This window comes from Haliotis rubra, unplaced genomic scaffold, assembly GCF_003918875.1.
Source record: "Haliotis rubra isolate DU_JTF1 unplaced genomic scaffold, ASM391887v1 Scf13, whole genome shotgun sequence".
NCBI classification, from domain to species: domain Eukaryota; kingdom Metazoa; phylum Mollusca; class Gastropoda; order Lepetellida; family Haliotidae; genus Haliotis; species Haliotis rubra.
Genome location: NW_025765225.1, coordinates 2,446,788 through 2,474,378, shown reverse-complemented (window position 1 = coordinate 2,474,378; position 27,591 = coordinate 2,446,788). Strand labels below are relative to the sequence as shown.

General features: G+C 38.8%; 2 protein-coding genes and 1 long non-coding RNA gene across 3 annotated transcripts in view; 2 read left to right on the top strand and 1 right to left on the bottom strand.

Annotated features, from left to right (window-relative positions):
* The first annotated feature begins 2,844 nt into the window (after positions 1-2,844).
* Positions 2,845-6,371, top strand: LOC124267128 (C-type lectin BfL-2-like). The gene is made up of 3 exons (XM_046702005.1): positions 2,845-2,966; positions 3,856-4,035; positions 5,917-6,371. The coding sequence occupies exons 1-3, from the start codon at positions 2,846-2,848 to the stop codon at positions 6,159-6,161; spliced, it is 546 nt and encodes a 181-aa protein (XP_046557961.1). The 5' UTR covers position 2,845; the 3' UTR covers positions 6,162-6,371.
* Positions 6,372-13,918: 7,547 nt separating this feature from the next.
* LOC124267125 overlaps positions 13,919-27,591 on the top strand; it is a 36,867-nt gene continuing 23,194 nt past the window's right edge. The window contains exons 1-2 of the long non-coding RNA XR_006895955.1: positions 13,919-14,088; positions 15,014-15,132. This is a non-coding gene — a long non-coding RNA (uncharacterized LOC124267125). The remainder of the gene's footprint in view (positions 14,089-15,013; positions 15,133-27,591) is intronic.
* On the bottom strand, positions 20,441-22,679 carry LOC124267124 (C-type lectin BfL-2-like). Its single transcript, XM_046702002.1, has 3 exons — positions 22,240-22,679; positions 21,140-21,319; positions 20,441-20,764 (listed from the first exon to the last, which is right to left on the bottom strand). The coding sequence occupies exons 1-3, from the start codon at positions 22,472-22,474 to the stop codon at positions 20,520-20,522; spliced, it is 660 nt and encodes a 219-aa protein (XP_046557958.1). The 5' UTR covers positions 22,475-22,679; the 3' UTR covers positions 20,441-20,519.

Below are 27,591 nucleotides of genomic sequence, written 5' to 3'. Positions count from 1 at the left end.
TTCGCTCATATGACGACGTGCATGCGTGTGTATGTGTATGTGCGGCTGCTTGTACTAGCCCAGACTGAAGCTGGTTTTATAGTGCTAGCCCACTGAGATACCATGCCGCAGTGAAGCATGAATACCCCACTCAGACACATTATAGTGACTCCGAGCCGACCAGTCCTTGATGTACCCATTAATGCCGAGCGCCAGACAGGGACCAACAAGTACCATATTTTAACGTATTTTGGTATGACGCGGTCGGGGATCGAACCCGCGACCTTCCGCTCTCCGGGCGGACGCTCTAACCACTACACCACGGAGGCGGTCAACACGTATTCAAATGCCATAATATGGCACAATAGTCTTAAAACATACACATAGTTAAATATTAAACGTCAAGCAAAAAATCCTTGGTTCACTTCCATATGGAATCTTCCCTGGTCTCCGTTGTGACGAGAGAACACTTTAACCACTAGTCTGCCCCACCGCCCCCTGAACATTCACAGACAACCATTGGCTTTGTTGAACGTGTGTACTCTCTCGGGCAGTGAGTGAGTAACACATATCAAACGACAATGTATTATAATAACCATTATTATTACAGATTATTTCAAGGTAAGCATTCATATAAGTATTGAATGTTACCTTGTGTGTGAGGTCATTGGAGTATGACCCTTCATAGACAACCTTGTTTGAACCTCGATGCTTCCATCAATGCCTACCCCTCACTCTGGGAAGATTTATAGTCCAATGAACTTGCACATGATGAGTTAAAAGATGTATATGCACAAAAGTGGAACCACGTTTTGACATTCGGGAGAAAAGAGATTCGCTTTGTCATGAAAGGAAAGATTTGTATCTGTCAAATTGGTGCGGAAGCAATTCCTGTATTGCTACTGAATAGTGTTCCTGCTTACTTGTTTATGTAAAAGCCTTAGTGATGGAGTGAGTTTAGTTATACGCCGCTTTTAGCAATAGTCCAGCAATATCGCGGCGGGTAGTTCAACATTAAAGTATCGTGATGAACAAACAACTGTTATGTGGCCACAAATATCACATAGAGATGTACAGTTATTTTGTAGTTGAGTGATAACGTATATATAACTAATATATTATCCCCTTTCAATGATCAAGGTCTCTCATGAACAGCCTCAATACATCAGTCACAGTGACGTTGCATCGTAATACATTTTTGAGATTATTAAGTACAGGAAACCTAAATGGCTCACGCGATCAAAGAGATGTGGGACATTCACAGTGGACATCATTGATTGACTGTCCAGTGAAATATTCTCCGGATCTGACCATCTGTGGGCTGAACTCGATAGGTCAGCTGGCCAACACGTTTTATGAAGAACATTAGAAATTTCTTAAGGCAGAATAAATATATTCATTCTATCTATGCCAATGAGTACAGTGATGACAGCAAACTGTGGTTACACCAGGTACTGACCAGAACGAGCTTTCGTGGACGTTCGTGTCTTATGACATTAAAATCAGTGCACATGTAAATTCAACATAGTAAAATGGTTTCAAAGTTGGCCTATGCGCTTCCTTTTTTGAAATGTTCAGGTGTTACAAGTGGAAAACGTTTAAAAAAATATATTCGTTTTGGAACATAGTGGTGGGTATTTTTACTATCTCGGCCCAAACATTTCATGAAAAGTGATAAAATAATTGTTTTGCGTGGATTCTATTTGTACAAACTGAAAGGTTTGAATTGTGATTTTAAAGAATTGAACCGGATCATTTAAGAACATTAACAGATGACTGGTCACTTAACTGAAACATTCATCATTTCGTATGGGCGATCAAAGTCCGTACAGCGTTCATTTGAAGGGTCCAACGGATGTTAATTCAGATCCTCAATCAGAATCAGAGAGGTATCGTACAGAAGAGAAAAACTAGTTAAAGGAGGATATCACATCCATAGGAACCAATACCGACAGCACACTATGCCCGGGGCTTATGTTCCCCATGCACATAAACCCCAGGAGATGCCATTGAATACCAGATCATCTCTACTGCTGCATATTATGGTAATGGATAATCTTAAACCAGTTAATGACTGAACATAACATTGCCGTCCAGATAGATAGCCAATATTGCATCAGGTGGATGTAAAGAACGAAAAAGGTACATAATTTTAAAATTAAAATTGCAAAACAATAAGTATCCATCTGTCAGTTTTGCAGAATTACCAAGGGATTCATTATAAAAGAGAACTGATTCTTTCTGTCAGTAGTAAACTTTTTACTCCAATAAGAGCAAACTGGTGATAATTATGCGCACACAAAATGGCCAGTGTGGTATATAAGGGATAAACCGATGAAAAAAGATTTCAAGCTTCCAAAATCGAACCATTAAAAGGATAAAATGTCGAATATCGGATCAATTTCACTGAATAGTTGGGTTTAGTATTCCTTGTATGTATGATTTTGTTTAATAAGGTTCAAAGTTATCTTTTTAAAAATTCGCCGTCCTCATAGAAACTAAACGCATCAACCTGTTATCCTGCTAATACCGATTTCCTGTGATGCTAATGCACTTTCCCGGATGTCCTTATTGTGTAAACTTCCCGTGATAGTCTGTTAAGTAGATTCATACTTTTCTGACTTGAACTTAAAGCCCGTATGTAATACAACAGGGGCCTGAAAAGGATTGTAGCATATAAATGAAACACACAAATATTACGGAAGACATATTCCCCAAGACGTGAGACGGAAACAGTCGTAGCACACAAAAGATGTTTCCAGGTTTACAGATTGTCTTGACACTTCATGGTTATTTTCTGTCCTCCGAACCCCACGGTTTGGTGGTTGAATCGAGAAGTGAATGCATCTCCAAGTGTTTCTTCAACATGACTTGCCGTTCCTTGTTTTACCAGACCACCTCCAAGACGTGTTACCTGTCAGATGCAGTTTACACTGAGGGTGACCTCCAGGTTTCAGCTGACATGCAGTATCTGATATGGAAAAGAGGTACCAGTTTCATTTTATGTTTATATAGCATTGTTCTAAATAAGGTTTAGTGTTATCACGTCATTCCTGTTAAATATCAAACTCAGGCCATGGCAATGGCCTATGTCGTAGTTTACGATGCCACATAGAAGCGAATGAATGGTTCTGTAACGAATTTGTCAATGCCTCCGTTTTCAGTGATTTCAGGGATTTGATTCCGTTATAAGATGTTCACCATTATCATTTCAGTTTTGAGAGACTTTACCTAGTTAGGTATTATAGCATTCTTTCACGATAAACCTGTAAAGACAGGGTAATAATGTATGTTATGAAGTACGATGGCACATAAACTAGAATGAATGGTTCTGTAATGCTTTCGTCAATAAGTCAGTTATCAGGCTTATTGTGAGTGAATGCGTGAGTTGGGTTTGGAACCGACATGCAGTATCTAGTGCGGAAACAAGATGTCGTTTTCTTTTTCCTTTTGGAGGACTTTTAATGCCTTACATATAACAACTACATAACAATATTCTTGTAAATAATATTTTTATGTTGTTTGTCAACCTCTCCAATATCTGGATCAGGGACACTAGTACACGTAATTTAACATATGATTTAAGTACATTTTTCGAGTTCTTTCCGGAAGTTGTCATGGCTGGGTGAGAAAGATCGTTGACTTTGTGTGCTATCAATTGTGTGCCTGAATGAGAGTGTGTGATCGAATATAGGATATTACTCAACCTGAAACAAGTAAAGGAATCTGTACTGTACTGAAATGAGAAAGTGTAATCCCAAACATAACACACTCGACAGACAAGTGAAAGAATCAAGTCTTGTTTTCACACTTGTGTCCAGTGTAAGATTTGTTTTTGATTGAGACATTGACCTGGAAATTTACGTATGTGTTTAGATGGCTGCGACAATGGATACAGCTGGAATCCAAAACTAGATCTGTGCTATAATATTGACAGACACCAAATTAAATCATGGATGGATGCAGAGAAAACCTGTATTCAAACTGGTGGACATCTTCTTAAAGTTGACAACCTCGAAACAAATCTACTAATGAACTACCTTGCTGTAAAACGCAGTAAGTACATAAATATTTATATATATATATATAGTAGGACCACGAGTGTGTCAAAAGCATTCTGTAACCCACCTGAGGAAGATCCGGGTTAGAAATGATCTTCAGACACCTATACATGTCTAAAGTGTCGATTAACGGGATCGGGAGGTCAGTAGATTGATGATCAGTCAGTTATTTGGTCCCGACTCCTATGTATACAACCATCCACCATAAAGCTTGAATAATACATTCTGTAATCTGTTGCTACCAAACGTAAACTCCGGATTGATTACAGGTTTTTCTAAGTCCCCAGCAAACTTTGTTGCTGGTAAGAAGCGACTAAGTCGATTGGTTGGTCAGAATGGCCAGATTGGGTGATGGAAGTCATGGCACCTCAACGGCCTTGGTCGTTGCTTGCAGGTTCGACCCGTGCTTGTCGTTTGAGGTGAATAACGGAATCGGGTCGTCAGGCTCGCTGACTTCATTGACGGGCGTCATAGTACACCAGTTGAGTGGATCAATGATTAATGATGTCAATCACTGGATTGTGTGCTCCAAACTAAAAATATAACAAACCCTAGCCAAAAAGCTTCAATGTTGCGGATTGAAACAAACAAACAAACCAGTCGTAAAGTAAATAGAAGTGTGTGTTATGATCTGAAACAAGATACGATCAAGAGTGAGTGAGTGAGTGAGTTAAGATTTTAAGTCACATCGGCAATTTTTCAGCAATATCGTGACTAAATCAAGTTTTATAATGATTAAAAGTAAATTGTAAACACCTGCCTGCGAAGGACAGTTAAACAACTAGATTATCACAGATATAAATTTAAAACTAATTATTAAATCTAAAACTCTTTAATTAAAGAAGACAATACAAGATAAAACACGGCCTATAGATCGCCAACAACTGAAGGTAGGTCACCATACTAGGGACCATGAGATATGATCAAGAAAATATTTAGTTTGACTTCGTAGTTGTTTTACTGAATCTCCAATTTGAAAAACATTGCTAGGAATTAGGTTTTATCATCCAAAACTGTGTTCCACAGGAGATATCGCTTGTGTGAGATCAAACGATATCTCCTAGGAGATATCGTTTTGACAGTAGATTTTCTACAATGCCCTGACAATGCTATGACGTCATGTACTTGATGACGTCACAATGCTATGACATCGCTGCACTGCAAGTCTAATGGCAGTACCATGTTCAGAGATGTACATTTTTTCATTGAAAATTAATGAAGAGTGATTTTGAATGATAAGTAGAATCTCACCATCGTGTCTTCTGATATCAAATATATCAACACTCGTTGATAAAGTAAAAATATCCTCGGCAAGCCTCGGATATTTGTAACTTTTTCAACTCGTGTTGATATAATTGATATCAGAAGACACTTGGGTGAGATTCTCTATCTAGGATATGGATGAAACATGATTTGATTACATTTTATGAGAACAACTTCCATATTTATCTACAATTAGATTCCAAGGAAATCTGAAAATATATTACGTTCCTTGCCTTAATTTTACATATATTTATCGTCTTAATTTTTTAAGTGTAAAATGTTACAGATTGACTATGTGATTGAGGTCATTTATTGCTTCCCCATGCGGATGACGCCATCTTTGACTCATAACTGTGAAACGTCACGTAGAACTAATGTTTTGTATAGTTCAATGTTGATAGATATGAGGGGAAATCAAAACATTTGAAATGAAATTTCCATTCATTCATGTTAAAAACACAATTAAATCTGAAAATATACAACGTTCATTGTTTTAATTCCACATATATGTATCGCCTTAAATTTTCTTTTCCACTGGTAGAATGGAGAAAACGACATCTGGGGTGGTTTCCTGAAAAGAATACTAATGTTGTTTGCTATTATGTAATTTTAGCAGTATCCATCTGGCTTGGCGGTTCTGATATACAAGAAGAGGGAACGTGGTTGTGGGCAGACAACTCCTCAATTAAATCCTTCTGGTGGAATACAGAAGGAGGTGAACCTCAAGGACAAACAAACCAGAATTGCCTAGTACTCTTGTTAAATTCTGAGGATCCTGTGAACAGATGGCACGATCAGAGGTGTGACAAACGCCACCGTTATGCATGTCAGCTACCAGTGGAGCCAAGTCGCTGCTGAAGGTATACATGTTATAACAAATCTATAATGCGTGACACATGTATTGGTTTCGTGTGCATGTCAATAGCACTATAAACAATACATCGACTCCATCATTACTTACTACTTGTCAGCTAGTTATGCAGAAAATTGTTTTAATCTGATTATTCTCTATTGTTGGCGTTTTGAATTTACTCTTATCAATGAAGACAATAAAGATATCAAATTCTCCTCATACTGTCCTTCTATTCGCCTGAACTGTTTGTGTGCTTTAAATACCAGTCACAATCTGAGGTGTGTTTTTTTCATGTTTGTTCTTATGGTAAATCAGTAGTTTTGTAAATGTTAACTCCATTTTTAAGGGGTTTTTGTGTCATAAGAAATATTTACAATCACTAATACCCGTTAGCTAATTATGTAGTAAATTGTTCATTAATCTGACGATTCTCTAACGGTGATGTTTTGAAGAGTGGCCAGTCTGTGAAGATGATAAACATATTATATTCCATATGATGTTGTTTCATTGTTGAAATTATCACTGAAATTGTCCTTGTCAGATCTACACAATTAGTACAGACACGTTTAGTACACTTGGCAGGACTCTTATCTAACGTTTTCCTCATCATTACTTTCATCTGTGTAGTTTTAAACTGGCTGTAAATCGTTAAAGGGCAAGAAATTAGTGAGAGTGAGTTTAGTTTTACGCCACACTCAGCAATATTCCAGCTATATGGCAGCAGTCTGTAAATAATCGAGTCTGGAGCAGACAATCCAGGGATCAACATCACGAACATCGATCTATGCAATTGGGATACGATGACATGTGTCAACCCAGACAGCGAGCCTGACCACCCGATCCCGTTGTCTTACGACAAGCATGGGTTGCTGAAGATCAATTCTACCCCGAATCTTCACCGGTGGCAAGAAAGGAACTACATGTATCTGTATCTTAACGGCTTCCGAGATGTTCCGTATTGCCCAAATTATCAAAAACGAGAACTCAAACGACCAAACCAGGGACCCATTGAGTCGCTGGGCTCTCTTTCGCAAAGTGATATTTACGCTGATGTGATCGTAACGCCCTTTCTACAACATAGACTTAAGACTGTCTGAGAACTAGTGGACCTAGCATAGGTTGCTGGGGTCGGATTATCGGGCCCGTGAGCATCTTAGCACCAAGTAAACTTATTTCAAAATCGCTATTTTTCGCTATAAAATCTTTGAAATTATTTGAAGCTAGGTTGTAAAGAAAATGTTTTCCTTCATAACTGTTTGATACGAATAACAAAAGGACAAGCTGCAGATTTGTTAGTTCATCGGAGTAGGACCTTTCATAGTGTGACGGTCGCATTGTATGAACGTCGGAAGTTGCGACAGTGTTTAGGCCATCACTTTATGTAGGTTCGTACTCAAATAGGTTCTAAGTAGAATTAGATTCTTATACCATTGGATAACTCTATCTGGTACCTTGAAAGGATGTTCATGCATATGCAGCACACTTAGGCCTCTTATGAACAACCACGGCACGCTAGTGGCAATTCCTGTGCCTCGTAAAACATTCACTTCATGTACAGGAACTTAAAATGACCACCACGATCACCGAGATACGGGAGATTCTCAGTGAACAAGTTATGAGCTGTCAATCATCAACGAAAGATTTTGATGTGTCGAATAGGTGCGGAAGACATTCCAATATTGCTACTGAATGTTGCTGAAGCAGGATATACTGTCAAACACTCTTCCTTGTTCAACTTTAATAGAGCCCTTAGTAGGCTACAAGACCATAGATCCACAATGATGAAATCAGCGGTTATGTACACATTTGTGCTGGTTTTCACCTTAATCAGTATGTGGTCATTTCACAATCAGTATCTGGTCATATATTGTATACGGGTCAAACTGGTGATGGTCGATATCAAGCCTTACTCTAAACCTTAAAATGACAGCATGCCAAATTCTCAGTTTCATGAAAGAAACCGTTTCTTTATAAACAATTTAGGACTCCCTCTTTCTTCCGGAACATCGGATGTGCATACAGAAACGTAAACACGTCGACTTTTATACACTATACAGATTTCAAGTATCTAATCATTCTAGAGGCATTATGTATTAGTTATGTCTTACATTGCAATATTCCCCTAACCCAAACACCATAATGGTCACTTACAAAATCGTTATATCAACCCCGTGACATTTCGTGTCCATTAACCTTTTGGTGATGTGACTAAAACATGGAAATATTGACTTACCAAAGCCTTTCTGTAATATCACTGAATCTTTCGTGTTGTTTCTTTATTGCAAAATTTCCTGAGTAATATCATGAGAGACTAAGAAAATATTTGCTCAGACTTATATCCCCTGAGATGCTACGGAATACATACATCCAAAGGCGTGTCACGTGAACAGTTCCCACCCTAGAAAGGTTTACAGGTTTACAGATCGATCACACTGTGTCATTTCTCCAGGATAATGACTCCAATGTTTGTTGGTTGAATTGCGACGTGAATGCATCTCTAACTTTAAAGCACATGCCACTCCTTCACTTATGGGACCTCTTCCTGTCAGATGCAGCTTACATGAGGATGACCTCCAGGTTTCAGCCGATGTACAGCATCTAGCTGCCTTTCTATTTTCATATTTGATAAATTCCAATAAACTGAGAGAATAAAACCTTTCCATACTAACAACATCTTTTAAAGTTCCATTTACAGATATAAACAATATTTGAGGTGATCAGGAAAATGACAGCGGGCATTAGAACCATAACTATGCGATTTTCATAAAAGACATCGTCATGATTCGTAATGTCAATCTAAACGCATTTGTACAGTAACATGCATGACTTTTACGTTATTTTAACACCACTAAGGTCTTCGTATTGTTTAGGGTCCAAGAATGGGTTAACGAATTCTATTTGGGAAGTCAACCATGGATATCCTGTTTGACATTTAACATTTAACTGTGTGCATAACTGTGTGGCAATATCTGGAATAAACGCTGGAGTCAGACGCTGACGGACATCCAGAACTGTCTTCCCAAGGGCGTCTCATCCTGACTGATACCTCAATATCACCGTTAAGTAATGATCGCATTTCAGTCAGTCTTAATAATATAATTTATATTTTCATGTTTACGATCAAATAATGTTATCACTGGCCAATTCTCTGTTACTGTTCTTAGATTTAAATATTGTAAAGGCATTGAACATGTTGTTTTTATTTTAAGGGTGGCTTTATGGAGTTCATTGAAATACCATACATTGTCTGGTTCTTTGTCCCACAACAAACTATTCGTTTGAGCAAGACTGTTAACTATTGGTGCAGACTCATTTGCCTACATCCCAGTGACAATCACATCAATGTTACAAAATGTTAAAATCTTTAGATGGAAATAGACATATAAACTAGACAATTACACCTTACACACATACCTTTTCATTTTCTTTCCGGGTTTGCTTGAATGCATCAAGATATGAATACACAATGCACTTTAGAAAGTGATCATCTGTAACATGTGTTATATTTGGGATTGCATTTTCTGTAATCCCCAAAATAACATATGTTACGTTATCGAAATGCGAAAATATTAAATTTTCTACAATTATGTGTAAAGATTGTTTGACAGCTTCAGCAAAGTTGCTCCAATAACTAAGCCACTGCACCTAAATGTATGTTCCTCTTAAGCTTTTTAGGTCGTTTCTAATTGTTCAAGTGTATTTATCATTTCCATATACATGAGAAAAGATGTGGCAACACCTGATTTTTAACTCCGATATAGCCATTCATATTCATCCCATAAATCTGTTTGTATGGCTGTTTTGACCCATCGAGGGGACCATACACGTGCTACGATCAAAGGCGAGTACACGTCATAAAACAAATATCAAGTTTCATAAAACTGTTCTTTCAGCACAATCATATTTGATTTCGGTGTTGGTATGCATGCGACCTCCTCAACTGACAACTGCTCAAGTTATGATGTGTAGTTACTGGTATGCGGAATGCTGGCATGTCATGGACGGTCATTGTAATATGGTGATCGGATATGTTTTCTGCAGTGTGTGTGTGTGTGTGTGTGTGTGTTTTCTGCAGTGTGTGTGTGTGTGTGTGTGTGTGTGTGTGTGCGCGCTTTCAGGGTAAATGAGCATTCTCTGTGACTTTATTGAGCAGTGGGTGAGTGACATACATAAAACGACAGTGCGTGGTGATAGTTATTCTTCAGACATAATCCGAGGAACATAGTAAAAGTCAACGTGTTGACACTTGGGAGAGATTCTCAAGAAACAGGTCGCTATACGGCTGAATTGCTGCCGATGCGATGTTGAATATTAACTCACTCACTCAAAGAACAGGAGATTTGCTGCCAGTGAACAAAGAAAGATTTGGATGTGTCAAGTTGATGCGGAAGCCATTCCTGCATTTCTACTGAATAGTGTTGATGGTGAGCCTTCAGTCACACATTTTACTTGTTCAAATGAAAGCCTCAGTTCAACATTACAGTATTGTGATGAACAACCAACTGTCATGTCACCACATGTAGACACAGAGACCAATATCACATAGAGATTCACAGTTCCCTTGCAGTTCAGTGATAACCCATCGATAACTATTGAAAATATCACCTTTAAATGAGCAAGGAACAATCTCAGTGACATTGCATCATAATACATTTACAAGAAACCTAAATGGCTGAACAACGAGAAGGAATGATTGACCGTCTAATAAATAATCTCCGAATCTGAGTCCGACAGAGCGCCTGTGGGCTGAACTCGCTAGGTCAACGTCAATATACGCCACACTTGCACAACTGGGCAACGAGTTGCATGAAGGAAAGGACGAGCATTCCACAGGGCTGATTGCATAGGGTTATTCAGTCTATTCCGAGAAAGTGTAGAACTGTGATCACGGTACACTGTGGTCACACGAGGTACTGACTGAAACACCCCTTCATTGTCGTACGTCTCATGTGACAGGATAATCAACATGGCCATAATGTCTACAAAAAGTGTGACTATCCCCATTTTAAAATTCACCTTTGTAGCCATCACATTAAATATTCACATGTAATTCAACATAGGAAAATGTTTTCAAAGTTATCCTATGATTTCCTTTTTTTTAATGTACAAGTGGAGAAAACTTCTTAGACATATATTCGTTTTGCCACATACTGTTTAGGACGAAACATTGTAGTAAACTGACAGACATTCACCATTTGATATGGGCAATCAAAGTTTGTTTAACGTTCATCGGAGGGGTCCTATGGAGGTGTCCTCAGATCCTCAAGGGGTGGTGGAGTAGCCTAGTGGTTAAAGCGTTGGCTCGTCACGCCGAAAACCCGGGTTCGAATCCCCACATGGGTACAATGTGTGAAGCCCATTTCTGGTGTCCCCCGCCGTGATGCTGCTGGAATATTGCTAAAATCGGCGTAAAACCAAACTCAGTCAGTCAGTCAGTCAGATGCTCAATCAGAGAGATATCATTTAAGAGGGAGACGTACTAGCTTCATGAGAATATTGCTTATTACACACATGGAAATCAGTTCCTACAACACACCATGCCCGGGGCTTCTAGTCACTTGCCCATAAACCACAAAAAAAAGCCATTGCATACAAGACTACATTCATTGCAGCATATTTTGATAAAAATAGCTCTTCAGACTAGTTAATGACCAAACATAACATTGCCAGGCTAATGGTTTCCACGCGGACAGCCGATATTGCATCAAGTTAATGTAAAAAAAACTAAAAAGGTACACAAGTTTAAAACTGAAATTGCGAAGCAACAAATGCGAATATTTTGCCTCAACAAAGACTACCTGAAACGGTAACTCATCTAACATTTCTGCAGAATTACCACAGGATTCATTGAGAAAAACTCTTTCTATGAGTAGTTTACTGTGTTTGGTGGCGTTCCTGGAGCAAACAGGAGCAAAATGTTAAGAATTATGAGCACACACAATGCTGGGTTGCCCTCACGAAATAAAAGACGTTATTAACGTGAAAATTGGTCAATATGGGATATAAAGGATAGGACAAAATGCTTGAAAGATTTAAACAAGACAAACTAACGATTAATCTGACAGAATGTCAAATAATCGATCAATTTCACTGAAATGATGTTTTTGGAAAAAAAATTCGAATATGATTTGTTCTTAAAAGTTTCAAAGTTTTCTTCTGAAACCTTAGCCGTCCGTACCAAGAGTAGACAAATCAAATATCAGCCTGTTAATACCGACTTGTATAGGTCTTCTGAAACCTTAGCCGTCCGTACCAAGAGTAAACAAATCAAATATCAGCCTGTTAATACCGACTTATATAGGTCTTCCTGTGATAATAATGCACTCTTCCGGATGTCTCTTTAGTGTAAACTTCCCACGAAACTCGGTTAAGTAGATCCATACATTTTTGCAGTGTGAGAGCAACTTAAAACCCGTGAGTAATACAACGAGGGCCTGAGAAGAGAGTAGCATATAACTGAAACACACAAATAATATGAGTTACATATATCCCAAGACGTGAGACAGAAACACCCCACAGTACAAAAGATGTTTCCAGGTTTACAGATTGTCTTGACACTTCATGGTTATTTTCTGTCCTCCGAACCACACGGTTTGGTGGTTGTGTCACGATGTGAATGCATCTCCAAGTGTTTCTTCAACATGACTTGCCGTTCCTTGTTTTATCACACCCCCTCCAAGACGTGTTACCTGTCAGATGCAGTTTACACTGAGGATGACCTCCAGGTTTCAGCTGACATGCAGTATCTGATGTGGAAAAGAGGTACCGGTTTCACTTCTTCTTATGATGAATTTTCTAAATAAGGTTTTAGAGTTGTATCATGAAACTTTAAATGATCAAACTCAGGCCATGGCAATGGTTTATGTTGTAGTTTTATGATGCCACACAATGAATGGTTCTGTAACGAGTTTGTCAATGCCTCCGTTTTCAGTAAATAACTCTGGTTTAACACCACTTGGAACAGCATTCTAGTTACACCATATATCATGCCACTGTGGGAATTAATTCAGGTCTAAGATATTCACCATTTTCATTTGGGTTTTGAAAGCGGTTACCTGGATAGGTACAGCTTATATCACGATAACAACCTGCGCCAGGGTAACGATGAAACACAAAACGAACGAATGGTTCTGTAATGATTTCGTCAGTTATCAGGCTTATTGTGAGTGAATTAGTGAGTTAGGTTTGACACCCACATGCAGTATTTAGTGCTGAAAAAATATTTCATTTTCATGTCCCTTTTCAAAGACTTGTACATGCTATGTAATACATATTACAACTACATAACACTATTCCTGTAAATAAAGTTGCTGTATGGTTTGTCAACGTCTCCAATATCTGGATCGGGGTAACTAGTGCACATAATGTAGCATATGCTATATTTGGGATTCCGCTTTCTCATTCAAGTACAGATTCTTGTACTTTTGTTAGGTTTAGTCCATCCCGGAAGTCCAGTGAGTTCACTCCGAATGTTGAGTGGGTTAGATCACTGGCTTTACCGGCTGACGAGTTGGTACCTGACTCTGAAAGTGTGTGTTCGAATCCGTGATGTCACTCAACCTTAAACAAGTACAGGAATCTCTACTTCAATGAGAATGTGTAATCGCAAATATAACACATTTTACAGGCAAGTTAAACAAACAAGTCTTGAGTATGAAAAGAGTTTCTCTTTTCACACGTTCGCACCGTTTGAGTGTTCTAGGATTTGTTTAGGTTTGAGACACTGACCTGGCAATTTACGTATTTGTTCAGATGGCTGCGGCAATGGATACAGCTGGAATCCAAAACTCCATCTGTGCTATAATGTCCACACAGGTTCTCCCAAATCATGGACGGATGCAGAAAACGCATGTATTCAAGATGGCGGACATCTTCTTAAAGTTGACAACCTCGCAACAAATCTACTAATGAACTACTTTGCTGTAAAACACAGTAAGTACATATATATTTATGTATATAGCAGTACCACGGCTGTGTCAAAAACATTCTGTAACCAACCTGTGAAGATCCGGGTTAGAAATTATCTTCAGGCACCCATACGTGTCTAAAGCTTGAATAATACATTCTGTAATCTGTCGATACCAAACGTAAACTCTGGATCGATTACAGGTTAGACTTTGTCCCCAGCAAACTATGTTGCTGGTAAGAAGCGACTTAGTCGATAGGTTGGTCAGAATCGCCGATTTGTTTGATGGAATTCATGGCACCTCAACGAGCTTGGTCGTTGCTAGCATTTTCGACCCTTATTTGTCGTTTGAGGCAATTAACAGAAGGGAGTGGTCAGGCTCGATTGACGGCCGTCATTGTATAATACTTGACTTAATCAATGCTCAGGATGCCAATCACTAGATTGTGTGCTTCAAACTACAAACATTACAGTTTAAACAACAAACCAGTCGTTACGTGTGTGTTATATTCTGAAACAGGATATAATCAATAAAATATTTAGTTTTAATGCGTAATTTTTTTACTCAATTTCAAATTTGAGAAATTGTTAGGAATTAGGTTCAAAGATATTGAAAAAATATGATTCAATTAAATTTCATTAGTTCAACTTCCATATTTTTCTACATTCAGTTTCCATAGAAACACACTTCCAGTCACAGACTGAGATAACATTGAGGTCATTTATTGTCTCCCTATAACTGTGAAAGTTTGTGTAGAGCCAATGTTTTATATAGTACAATGATGATAAATATGCCTGGAAATCCAAAAATTAAAATTGAAATTTCCATTCATCGACTTCTAAAAACACCCGCAAATCTGAAAATATATAACGTTAATTGCCTTAATTCTACATTTATTTATCCTCTCAACTTTTAAGTGTGAGATGTTTTTCGCCATTATGTGATTCTAGGAGTATCCATGTGGCTTGGCGGTACTGATATACAAGTGGAGGGAACGTGGTTGTGGGCAGACAACTCTTCAATTCAATCCGTTTGGTGGAATACAGAAGGGCATCAACCTCGAGGACGCGTAGGTCATCACTGTCTTGCAATCCTCTACTATTCTGAGGATCCTGTGAACAAATGGCACGATGACACATGCACTAAAGACCACCGTTATGTATGTCAGCTACCAGTGGAACCAACTTGCTGCTGAAAGTATACATGTTATAACAAGTCTATAAAGCCTTGTACTCCTCTACCTTTCTGAGGATCCTGTGAAGAAATGGCACGATGAGAGGTGCAACAAACTCCATCGTTAGTGGAACCAAGTCTCTGCAGAAAGTATACATGTTACAACCAGTCTATAGTGTGTGGCATGCGTTTCGGTCTCGTGGCTGGCCGTATGGTGTGTCAGTAGTACTGTAAACAATACATCAACTCCATCATTACTTGCTTACTACGTCATCTGTTTCTGTGTAGCCTCTGGGAATAGATACTTTCATTTGGGGGAAATAGTGTGGATAGTGCGTGCAGTGGGCGGGGCAAGAAATACCATGCTTTTCGTTAGAGGAGACTAACGGAATCGGGTGGTCAGGCTCGCTGGCTTGGCTGACACGCGTCATCGTATCCCAATGACATAGATCGATGCTCATGATGTTGATCACTGGATCTTCTAGTCCAGACCCGATTATTTACAAACCGCCACCATATAGCTGTAATATTGCTGAGTGCTACGTAAAACTAAAGTCACTCACTCATGTTAAATAATACTGACAGGAAAAAGATACTTCCTTGTTTGGGCAAATTGTATGGGTGACGCGTGTTGTCGGCGGGGCGTGAAATTTTGGCCTTTCGTGAACACTTGGTGTCATCACTGAATTTCAGTGATCCTTTCGTGTACATTTCACAGCTATTTGTTCCCTTTGCACCAAACGGAATTTATTTATGGGAATGGTTGAGGCTGGACTCTTTTGCACTTTATGCACACATGTTAGTTAATTATGCAGGAAATTGTTTTAATCGTATTATTCCCTATCGTTGGCGTTTTGAATTTACTCTTATCAATGAAGACAATAAAGATATCAAATTCTGTATGGTGTTGTTATCCTCAATTTGTCCTTGTTCCAATTCGTTTGAACTCCTTGTGTGCTTGAAATACATGTTTCTTTCTCATGTTTGTTCTTATAAGAAATTAATGGTATTGTACAGAATATACTACTCACACTTTGCTAAGGATCACAAACTTTCACAATTTTACTTAAACATAGATTTATCATTTGAAAATGTATTCATTTAAAACTGGGTAAATAATGATATGGTAACCCCTCTTTAGGCAAATAGTTACTTTAATCTAACTTTATGCACCTTATTCATGAGTAACCATAAACATGGTTTTCATGGCACCAATCAATCATTTTGCTAATCATGAAACGAGTCATTGACAAGTACACAACACCTGTCAATAGCAGGTATGGAATCCACAGGATGAAATGACATACTGAAACCTAGGATCCATGCTTACAATAGGCTTAGATATTTAAACCAAATTTGACCCCACATCATAGTTTTCTGTTTAATCAATGATTTGATCCTTAGCAAAGTGCGAATAGTATATATTAACTCAATTTGTTTGGGTTTTCTTGTCATGAGAATTATTTTTGATATCCATTCACTTACACGTTATCTAATTATGTATGAAAGTGTTCGTAACCCTGACGATTCTCTGACGAGACTTTTTGGCAATCTGCGAAGATCTGTTTGTATTCCATATGATCTTGGTTCATTTTTGAAGGTATCATTAAAAGTATCCTTTTCATATTTACAGAACAGTGTTTATTCCAATGAGTGTGAACGGTTTGCGTGCATTAAACATCCATCACAGGAACCCTTAAGAATACATTTCATTTATTCTGCACCCTTGTTGGGAAAACGACTTGCTAGAAGAGTGTTTTGAGCGCTGAGATTTCAGTCACTTCAGTAGCCCCAATAGCACCTGCATCTGTGTAGATTCGTAAGTCCTCGTAAAATGGCAAACATTGAGCAACATGTATCGAACGGCTCTCGATATGTTGCATATTGGCCATATTGTCCAAAATGAGAACGGAGAGGCCCCATAAGTTAAGGAGTGGCATGTGGTATTAGTGTTAGAGATGTATTCACGACGCGACTCAATCAACAAGCCTTGTGGTCATTACCTTTGAGTGTCATCACAGTAATCGATCTGTAAACCTGTAAACTTGGCCTTGGTGAGGACTGGCTCACTTTTGGACGCATGTATTCCGTATTATCTCTGGGTATTTAAGTCTAAGCAAATATTTTCTGAGTCTCTCATTATATTACTTAGTCTCTAATGCATAAAAGCAAAAATAACAGGCTTCCGGGGATATTTGCAATAAAGAGACAAACCGAAATATGAATTGATATTACAGGAAGGCTCTGATAAGTCAATATTTCCATGTTTTTGTCACATCCCCAAAATGTTAATGGACACGAAATATGTAAATAGCATCGACTCGATATAACGATTTAATAAGTGACTATTATGTAATGTTTGGCTTGGAGAATCTCTGTGTTGCAATGTGAGACATAACTAATAGATTCATTAGCTACTTAAAATCCTAAGGTAATCTATCTCTATAATGCATAAAAGTCGATGTGTTTACGTTTCTGTATGCACTTCCGATGTCCCTGAAGAAAGAGGGAGTGCAAAAATATTTATAAAGAAATGGTTAAAAAAACTGGGTATTTGGCATGCTGTCATTTAAGGCATGACATCGACCATCATCGGTTTGACCCATACGATTAATGTGAAAACCAGTACGCATGTGTACATAACCGCTGATTTTTATCATTATGAATCTATTGTGTTTAACTAAGGGCTTTTACATTTGAAGAAGAAATAGTTCTTGACAGTACATTATGCTTCAATAACAGTCGGTAGCAATATTGGAATGTCTTCCGCGCCTGTTTGACACATCAAAATCTTCTTTGATGATTGATAGGAAGTAACTTGTTCATTGAGAATCTCCCCAATCTCGGTGATCGTGTTGACCATTTTAAGTTCCTGTACATGAAGTGAATGTTCTGCGAGACACTGGGTCTGTCACTGGCGTGCTGTGGTTGTTCATAAGAGGCTCTGCTCATTTGGAGATCTATATGTTGAAACCCAACTGCAAAGAGCGTAACTTTTAGGTATTATTGGGATGCACGCACGTTTTCAGAAACTATGTCACTGTATTGCCGTGTAAGCATGTGGTCACTCTCACACGGCCAAGTGTGCATGGACATCCTTTCAATGTACCAACTAAGGTTATTCAAAGGTATAAGAATCTAGTTTTATTTTGAACCTATTTGAGCATGAATCTTCATAAAGCAAGGGCCTAAACATTGTCGCGGCTTCCGACGTTCATACAATGCGACCCTCACACTATGAAGGTCCTACTCCGATGAACTAACATATTTACAGCCTGTCCTTTTGTTATTCGGATCAAATCCTTTTCAAGGGAAACAATTTCTTTATACCCTAGCTTCGAATAATGTCGAAAGATTTTAAAGCGAAAAACTAACGATTTTGATAGATTGAAGCAAAATCCTTTCCACATCCATAAGAAATATCTGCTTAAAGCACAGTCGGTTGTACAGTTGAGACTGTATCATGAGTGTGTGTTTGTTTCAGCAGAATTACAGTTGTACAATGTTGTTCGTAAACAATCGACTCTGGACCAGACAATCAAGTGATTGTCACCATGCGATACAATGACAGAGCATGTGTTTATGAATCACTAGGAAATAGTGATGATACCAGGTGTTCGCGAAAAGGTGAGCGTATCCTGCCCCACCGGTGGCACTCGTCATAAACTTATGTTAAGTCTAGTCATTTGTTCACCTGAAATAATTCGGAAACGTACGGTACAAGTCAAAATAGGGAATTGCAACTTCGGAGCAAGAGTGTTATGACGCTCTTTGAAATCTTGGTAAAAGTGAACATGCTCGATTGTACCTCACAGGTTGTGAAATGTAAACACCAGAGGCTGGAGCCTGTTGGAATATTGCTTGACAAGAATGCAAAGTTGACTATTGGGAAGTTGAAGTCATTCGTGTTTTGTCAATCTGAATCTTTATGCATAGATCCGGACAGGAAACAGTTGACTCGGTCTCTTTTGTCTCTTTAATTTCAAGTTCAGGTGGGTAATTCAGTGGAAGGCAATTGACTATATGATGGTTAACGATATAACTTTACTCAGTGCCAAGATACCCGTGGGGATTCCGTTAGAATTGGGTTCTAGCAACCTATGCTGGGTCCACTTGTACAAAGCGATCTTAGTTCTAAGACGATCACAAGTCTATGTTTTAGAAGTGTCGTTACGATCACCTCAAAGGATCCCTGGTTTGGTCGTTTGTTTTCTCTTTCTTGACAATTTGGGCAATTTGCAGCATCTCGAGAGCCATTAGATACAGATAGTTCGTTTCTTGCCCTTTAACGATTTTACGTATGTTCGAATCTATACAGATGCAGTTATTATTAGAGAAGAGGTTACATAAGAGTCCTGCCCAGTACACTAAACGTATCCGTGCCATACATTAACAGTTCAAACGAAAGGAAGGACAGTGTGGGGAGAATGTGATATCTTTATTGTCTTCATTGATAAAAGTAAATTGAAAACGCCAACAATAGAGAATAATCAGATAAAACAATTTCTGCATAATTAGCTAACATGTGTGGATAATACAGAAAGTCAGTGCAAAGGTGTCCGGTCCCAACTATCCCATACACAAATTCTGTTTACTGTAAAGGGGCAATAGCTGTGAAAATATACACGAATGGATGACTGAAAATCAGTGATGACACCAGGTGTTGGCCAAAAGCGTATGCATTTCCTGTCCCGCCCACTCCACACAATGTGCCCCACAAGGGAAGTATCTATTGCAAGACGCCTCACAGCAGTACTCCTGCCAAATGAATTCTTATGACGAAGTAATATGTATTGTAAAGGTTTTATCATGTTTCCCTTGTAACAGAGTCTAGGTCTGCGAAGTCTTCACAGTGTTATTCACATGCACAGATACCGATACACATGCCATCGTGTCATTTCTTTACAGGATCCTCAGAATGGTAAAGGAGTACAAGGCATTATAGACTTGTTAAAATATGTATACCTTTAGCAGCAAGTTGGATCCACTGGTAGCTGCATACAAAACGATGGAGTTTGGTACACATGTCATCGTGCAATTTCTTCACAGGATCCTCAAAATGGTACATAAGTACAATGTATTATAAACTTATTAAAACATTTATTCTTTCAGTGAGTGAGTGAGTGAGTGAGTATGGTTTTACGCCGCTTTTAGCAATATTCAAGCTATATCACGGCTGGGGACACCAGAAATGGTCTTCACACATTCCAACAGCGAACCCGGGTCTTCGGCGTGACGAGCCAACACTTTAACCACAAGGCTACCCCACCGCCCCGTATACTTTTAGCAGGGAGTTGGCTCCACTGGTAGCTGGCATACATAACGGTGGCCTTTCGTACAGTTATGATCGTGCCATTTGTTCACAGCATTGTCAGAAGAGTGGACAAGTGCAAGACAGTTCTGGTCTGTGCGTCTTTGAGGTTGCCCTCCTTCTGTATTCCACCAAACGGATTTAATTGAGGTGTTGTCTGCCCACACCCACGTTCCCTCTTCTTTTATATCAGTACCGCCAAGCCACATGGATACGCCTAGAATACATAATAGCAAAAAACATGTCACACTTAAAAGTTAAAATGATAAATGTATATAGAATTAAGGCAATGAACGTTATATATTTTCAGAATAATGTTTATTTTCAGAATGTTGTTTAACGCCACACTCAGTATATATTCCAGGTTTACGGTTGTGGGTTCTATATATAGTTTACTAAATGTCATGATCGGAATCAAATAGTCCACATTATTGACTTTTGACATACTGATCTACGCACTACTAACCACCCGATCCCTTTGAATCGTCTCTTCAGACAAGCATTGGTGGCTGAAGGCCAGATCTTCACGGGTGGGTTATGGAATGTTTTTGACACTGTAGTGATACTAATATAGACATAAATATGTACTTACCGTGTTTTACAGCAAAGTGGTTCATTAGTAGATTTGTTTCGAGGTTGTCAACTTTAAGAAGATGTCCGCCATCTTGAATACAAGTGTTTTCTGCATCCGTCCAGGATTTGGGTGAGCCTGTGTGGACATTATAGCACAGATGGAGTTTTGGATTCCAGCTGTATCCATTGCCGCAGCCATCTGAACACATACGTAAACTGCCAGGTCAATGTTTCAAACCAAAACATATCCTGGAACACTGAACACAAGTGTAAAGCAGAATTTCTGTTCACTTGCACATGTAACGTGTTATATTTGGGATTACACTTTCTCATTTAGGTACAGATTCTCTTATTTTTCTTAGGTTGAGTTCCATCCGGGATTCGAACTCACACTCGCAGAGTCAAGCACCAAATTGCTAGCACACAAAGTCGGCGATCTAACCCACAGTAATCTGTACTTTAATGAAAAATACGTAATCCGAATTGTATCATATGTTTCGTTGAATTTACGGGTGTCATGGGTCAAGAAATTGGAGGGGTTGACAAAAAACATAACAATATTTTTTCCAGGAATAGTATTAAGTAGTTGTAATATGTAATACATTGCACATAAATGTCCTTCAAAAGGGAAGTGAAATATCTTGTTTGAGCGCTAGACACTGTATGTTGGCGCTAAAACCTAACTGTCTCATTCACTCACAATAAGCCTGACACTGACTGATTGACGAAAGCATTAGAGAACCATTCACTCGAGTTAATGTGTCATGGTGCCTCATTACCCGGGCGCAGGTTTTCACAGGTTTATTGTGATGTAAGCTGTACTACCTAATTGAAATGATAATGGTGAACATCTAACGACGGATTCAATTCCCACAATGACATGGCCCATCGCGATAGAAAATGGATAACTGTTCAAAGTGGTGTTTAACCTAAGTGACTCACTGAAAACGTAGACATTGACAAATTCGTTACAGAACCATTCATTCGCTCTTGTGTGGCATCGTAAACTACGACATAGGCTATTGCCATGGCCTGAGTTGTATTATTAACAGGAATATAGTGATAAAACTGTAAAACCGTATTTAGTAAAATCTTTAGAAAATGAAATGGAACTGGTACCTCTTTTCCACACCAGATACTGCATGTCAGATGAAACCGGGAGGTCATCCTTAGTGTAAACTGCATCTGACAGGTAACACGTCTTGGAGGAGGTCCGATAAAACAAGGAACGGCAAGTCATGTTGAAGAAACACTTGGAGATGCATTCACATCGTGACACAACCACCAAACCGTGTGGTTCGGAGGACAGAAAATAACCATGAAGTGTCAACACAATCTGTAAACCTGGAAACATCTTTTGTACTGTGGGGTGTTTCTGTCTCACGTCTTGGGATATATGTAACTCATATTATTTGTGTGTTTCAGTTATATGCTACTCTCTTCTCAGGCCCTCGTTGTATTACTCACGGGTTTTAAGTTGCTCTCAAACTGCAAAAATGTATGGATCTACTTAACCGACTTTCGTGGGAAGTTTACACTAAAGAGACATCCGGAAGAGTGCACTATTATCACAGGAAGACCTATACAAGTCGGTATTAACAGGCTGATATTTGATTTGTTTACTCTTGGTACCGAAGGTTAAATTTTCTGGAGAAAACTTTGAAACTTTTAACAAATCATATTCAAAACAAAATTCCAAAAACATCTCTTCAGTGAAATTGATCGATTATTTGACATTCTGTCATATTTATCGTTAGTTTATCTAAGCTTTAAATCTTTCAAGCAATTTGTCCTTTATATCCCATATTGACCAATTTTAACGTTAACAACTTCTTTTATTTCTTGAGTGCGACCCAGCATTGTATGGGCTCATAATCATTAACATTTTGCTCCTGTAGACTTCCAGGAACGCCGCCAAACACAGGAAGACCTTTACAAATTGGTATTAACAGGCTGATGTGTTTCGTCCCGGTACGGACGGCGGAAGTTTCCAAAGAAACATTGAACCTTATCAAACAAAACCATGCATAGAAAGAATGCTAAAACCATATATGCAGTGAAATTGATCCAATATTTGACATTCTGTCATTTTAATGGTTAGAATATTGAAGCTTGAAATATTTTATTCATCGCTTTGTCTCTTTTTAACCACATGGCCCAGTGTTTTGTCTGCGTGGGAACCTTCAGCGTTTTCAATGAAGAGCTTCTTTTATCATGGTATATAGCAGTAAATGTAGCCTTGTATACCATATGACCCAGGCTTTTGTGTGCTCATAATTATCACCAATTTGCGTCTATTGACTTAAAACGGTCTACTGATCACAGATGCATTCTTTCATAATGAATCCTGTGGTACTTCTGCAGAACTGACAGATGCGTGGCCGCTTGAAATCGACTTTGTTGTGGTAACATATACATACTTTTTGTTTCCCAATTTCATTTTTTCAAAATATTGTACCCTTTTTATCTAACTTGATGCAATATTGGCTGTCTGCATGGGAACCTTCTTCGTTCTCAATGTTATGTTCGTCAATAACTGGTCTGAATAGCTTCTTTCATCATGATGTGCAGCAGTAAATGTAGTCAAATGTATACATGGTTAGTTAGTTATTTACTTTATTTAGCGTCGCACGCACAGCTAAGGTATTTCGGCGACCTCGTAGTACACTTATTAAGAAATGAGGGGGAACAAAAATAGAAATTTTGAAAGAATGGTGTTACTACCTAAAAAATGATAGCAACGGAGTATTAGGTATGTGTATGTGCGGCTGCTTGTACTAGCCCAGAAATTTTTAATGGAAAACATGAATTACTCAATTAAAAAAGTAAGGCAGGGACCAACAAGTACCATATTTATATGAAATAACGTAAAGAGTAATAGAGGTCGAAATTTGGAATTGAAATACGTAAAGATAATAGAGATGGTAGATATAATAAATGGTTACTGTTACTGTTATTGTTTGAGGACAGAAACTTGTTAGTATGTTTAAATACATATTTATTAAGTGAATAATGATGAGCATATAAAAGGTTAAAAAATGAAGTTAAAAAGAGAAAGATGATTTGAAAAGTTAAAAGAACATATAAACATATTTTTAACAATTTTTAAAATGATAAAGAGTGGAATTATTGCATTATTGTTTGTGTTGCTGGATGGTTTGGTATAGTTTTGTATGAATGAGATATTTAATGAGTGGTTTAGTTAATTTGGGGTTTGTTAGAATGTGCTTGAGATCAGAAGAGTTAGCATTATTGAGGTACTGTTTTAAAGCATTGGTCATGGGGTTCTTGTATACATGGGCATCTTCTGCTGTTTATCACTGGTAGGGAACTTGGTTACAGTGAGAGTGGAGTCTTTGTGATTTTGCACAGAGTCTTTGCATTATGACGGAAACTTTTAGCAATATTCCAGTATCACAGAGGGCTCTTTGCATGTGATGATTCGACAGTGAGCCAATTTAACCACTGAGCTGAGCCCCTTTGCATTGACAAGTATTTGCATTGAGTTTTGACAAGACTATTTTTAATTATAGTTTTTGTGGGTTTTTTACACATAGATACAACATTCACTCACACATTACTATAAATAGAGAATACAAAACGATGTCCCGTGCACACCACACCTATGAAACGAGTGAACGCTCCGGTATCCAGCGAGCGAAAGCGAGTTAAATACCATTACCATTCACAAATATGGCACTACACCGGACACAGCCCAGTATTTTATTTATTACTCACCCAAACTTAGCAAAATAATATGGAGCAAAGCACTTCTTTCCTAAGAATTCAACGAGTGTGATGACTCTCAGCTTTCCGCGAGTCAGTAGTTTTGTGGGTGTCTTTGGGTAGCTGCTTGAGGGTTGAGTCAAGGGTGATGTCTGTGGTGGGTGGGGGGTTGTCGTGAATGTAGCTTGTAATGGGAGGTGTGTGTTGTATGGTGTTTAGCTGTTGTGCATGTAGCAGACTGTATAGGTGTTCGAGGCATGGAGCTTTAGTTGGGTTAGATTTGAACTTTTTAAGTGTTGATTTCTTAATGTTGTTGTATTTGTTTGTGATTAGCTTGAAGACAGGGTTGTGTTGAGCCCCAGCCCAGTAAGTGAGTGTGGTTTGGTTTATTCTTTGTGTGATTGAAGAGGTGCCTGTGAGTAGAAGTAATGTATTAAGGGAGGTACCACTCCTCGTGCCAAGGGCTAATTTGAGGGATTTAAACTACACAAAATTGAGTTTTTGTAAATTACAAGGGTAGAGGTTGTGGAGGACCGGAGCGGCGTAGTCCAGCCTCGACAGTATAAGAGTTGTGTATATGTTGATAAGTGTATGTTTGTCGGCACCCCAGTTTGTGCCACTGATGGCTCGCATTAAGTTTAAATCTGTTTGACATGAATCGACCAAGTTATGAATGTGGGGTGTTCATGTCATATGGTGGTCGAAGGTTACTCCTAGGAATTTGGCTTCTTTTTTTAACTCAATTTCTTGGTTATTTAGGTGTAGTTTGGGGGTATAATTTTGCATATACTGTGTTTTGAATAATATGCCCACGGTTTTTTTTACATTGATGTGGAACCCCCATTTTTGGGCCCAGTTTTGGATGAAATTTAGCATTCTTTGAATTTTAGTGGATGCCTGTTTAACTGAGGTGGAAGAAGTGCAAAATGAAATATCATCTGCAAATTTGGCAGTTGTGATATCAGGCCATTTATCTGGGAATATGTCATTAATCATGAAGTTGAATAGAGTTGGGGATAATATGCTCCCTTGGGGGGTTCCATTTTCTAGAGGATAAGGATCCGAAATGGTGTTGTGAGATTTGATTGTTATTTGTCTGTCGTTTAAGAAAGAGTGGATGAAATTTAGAATTCGACCGTGAATGGCATGTTTTTGAAGTTTTTGTAGTAGGCCGTTGTGCCAAACCATGTCGAAAGCCTTACTGAAATCGATGAAAATGGCCATAGTGTATTGTTTCTGTGCTTCTTTGATATCTTGTTCCAAATGTTAAATGTGGTCTAAAGTTTGGTTTGGAGTAAATCCGCTCTGGTCCTCTTTAATTAGGTTGTTGGTTTGAATGAGGTGTTTCAGCCTGTTATTTATAATAGTTTCGAGAGTTTTACAGAGGTGTGAGGTGAGAGATATGGGTCGGTATGAGTCAGGCTCGTTATTGGGTTTCCCTGGCTTGAGGATTGGTACCACCCTAGCTGTTTTCCATGTGGTTGGTATAGTTCCTGACGTCCAGATATGGTTGAAGAGGGTAAGTGTGAGGTTTTGCATTTTGGGAGTGAGTTTGTTGAGTATGGTGTATGTAATGGTATCTGGACCAGGGGCTGAGGCTGTTTGTAGTTCATGGATGTTGATGATTTTGTTTATTGGTAGATCAGTGTGTGGGGGGTGTGGGGAGTAGGGTGGTGTTTTTTATGGTGTTTTGGAAGGATGGTGGGTAGTTGGTGGAGCTGCTTGTTGGCGAGAAGTGGACAGCAAATGCATTAGCTTTGTGTTTGTTTGTGTCTAGGTCCGGAAAGTTGAGATGGTGAGATGGGGTTTTTTAAATGCCCTTTATGGCTTTAAATGTATTCCACATGTTCCTAGTATTACATTGAGATTGAATAAGGGTAGAACAGAATTTTCTCCAAGGGTTGATTTTTGCTGCCTTGATAATCTTTTTAGTTTTATTCCGTAGTTGTTTAGCCAAATATAATTTTGAACGGTCCCTCTTTGATTGGTTAAGGGCCTTCTTTCTAGCCTTTCTGGCATTGATTATTTCTGAGCTCCTCCATGGGACTGTTTTTTGTGCAGGGTTGAACCGAATAGTTGGAATGTATTTATCTGTGATGTCTAGAATGGTGTTTGTAAGGTTTCTGTTGAATGTGTCAATGTATGGGCTGTACATGGTTGAGGTGTCTACTTGTTTGCATGCCAGTCTGCTTTTTTAATATTGTATCTGGTTTCTGTGGGTGTGGAACGGGAGGGGGGTGGAGTGTGGGTTGGCATGTGTGAGGTGATGGTGATTTTGATGGGGCAGTGGTCGCTGCCCCAGGTGTCGCTGTGGACCTCCCAGTTACAGGCTTGAGTAAATTTGGGTGTGGTGAGTGTAATGTCGATGGCTGTGAGTGAGTGAAGGTGGGAGAGTGGGTAACGAGTGGGTTGACTGTCGTTAATGGAAGTTAGGTTGTGTTTGTCTAGCCAGTCGGCAAGGCGGGATCCGTCGATATCGGTGAAAGGTCTTGCACCCCACAGTGAGTGGTGTGCATTGAAGTCTCCGAGTATAATGGTATCGGAGCCTATGAATTTAGAAATTATGTCCAAGTCTTCGTTAGTGATTTTGATACTAGGTTTTCTGTAAACGTTAATAATGGTGATTTCTTTGTTATGACTTTGGTTTTAATAGCCAGGACTTCTAAATTTTGTACGGGAATTTGCAAAATGTGATAATTGAGCTTCTCTGCAATGAAGATGCCCACGCCTCCACTAGGGGGGCCG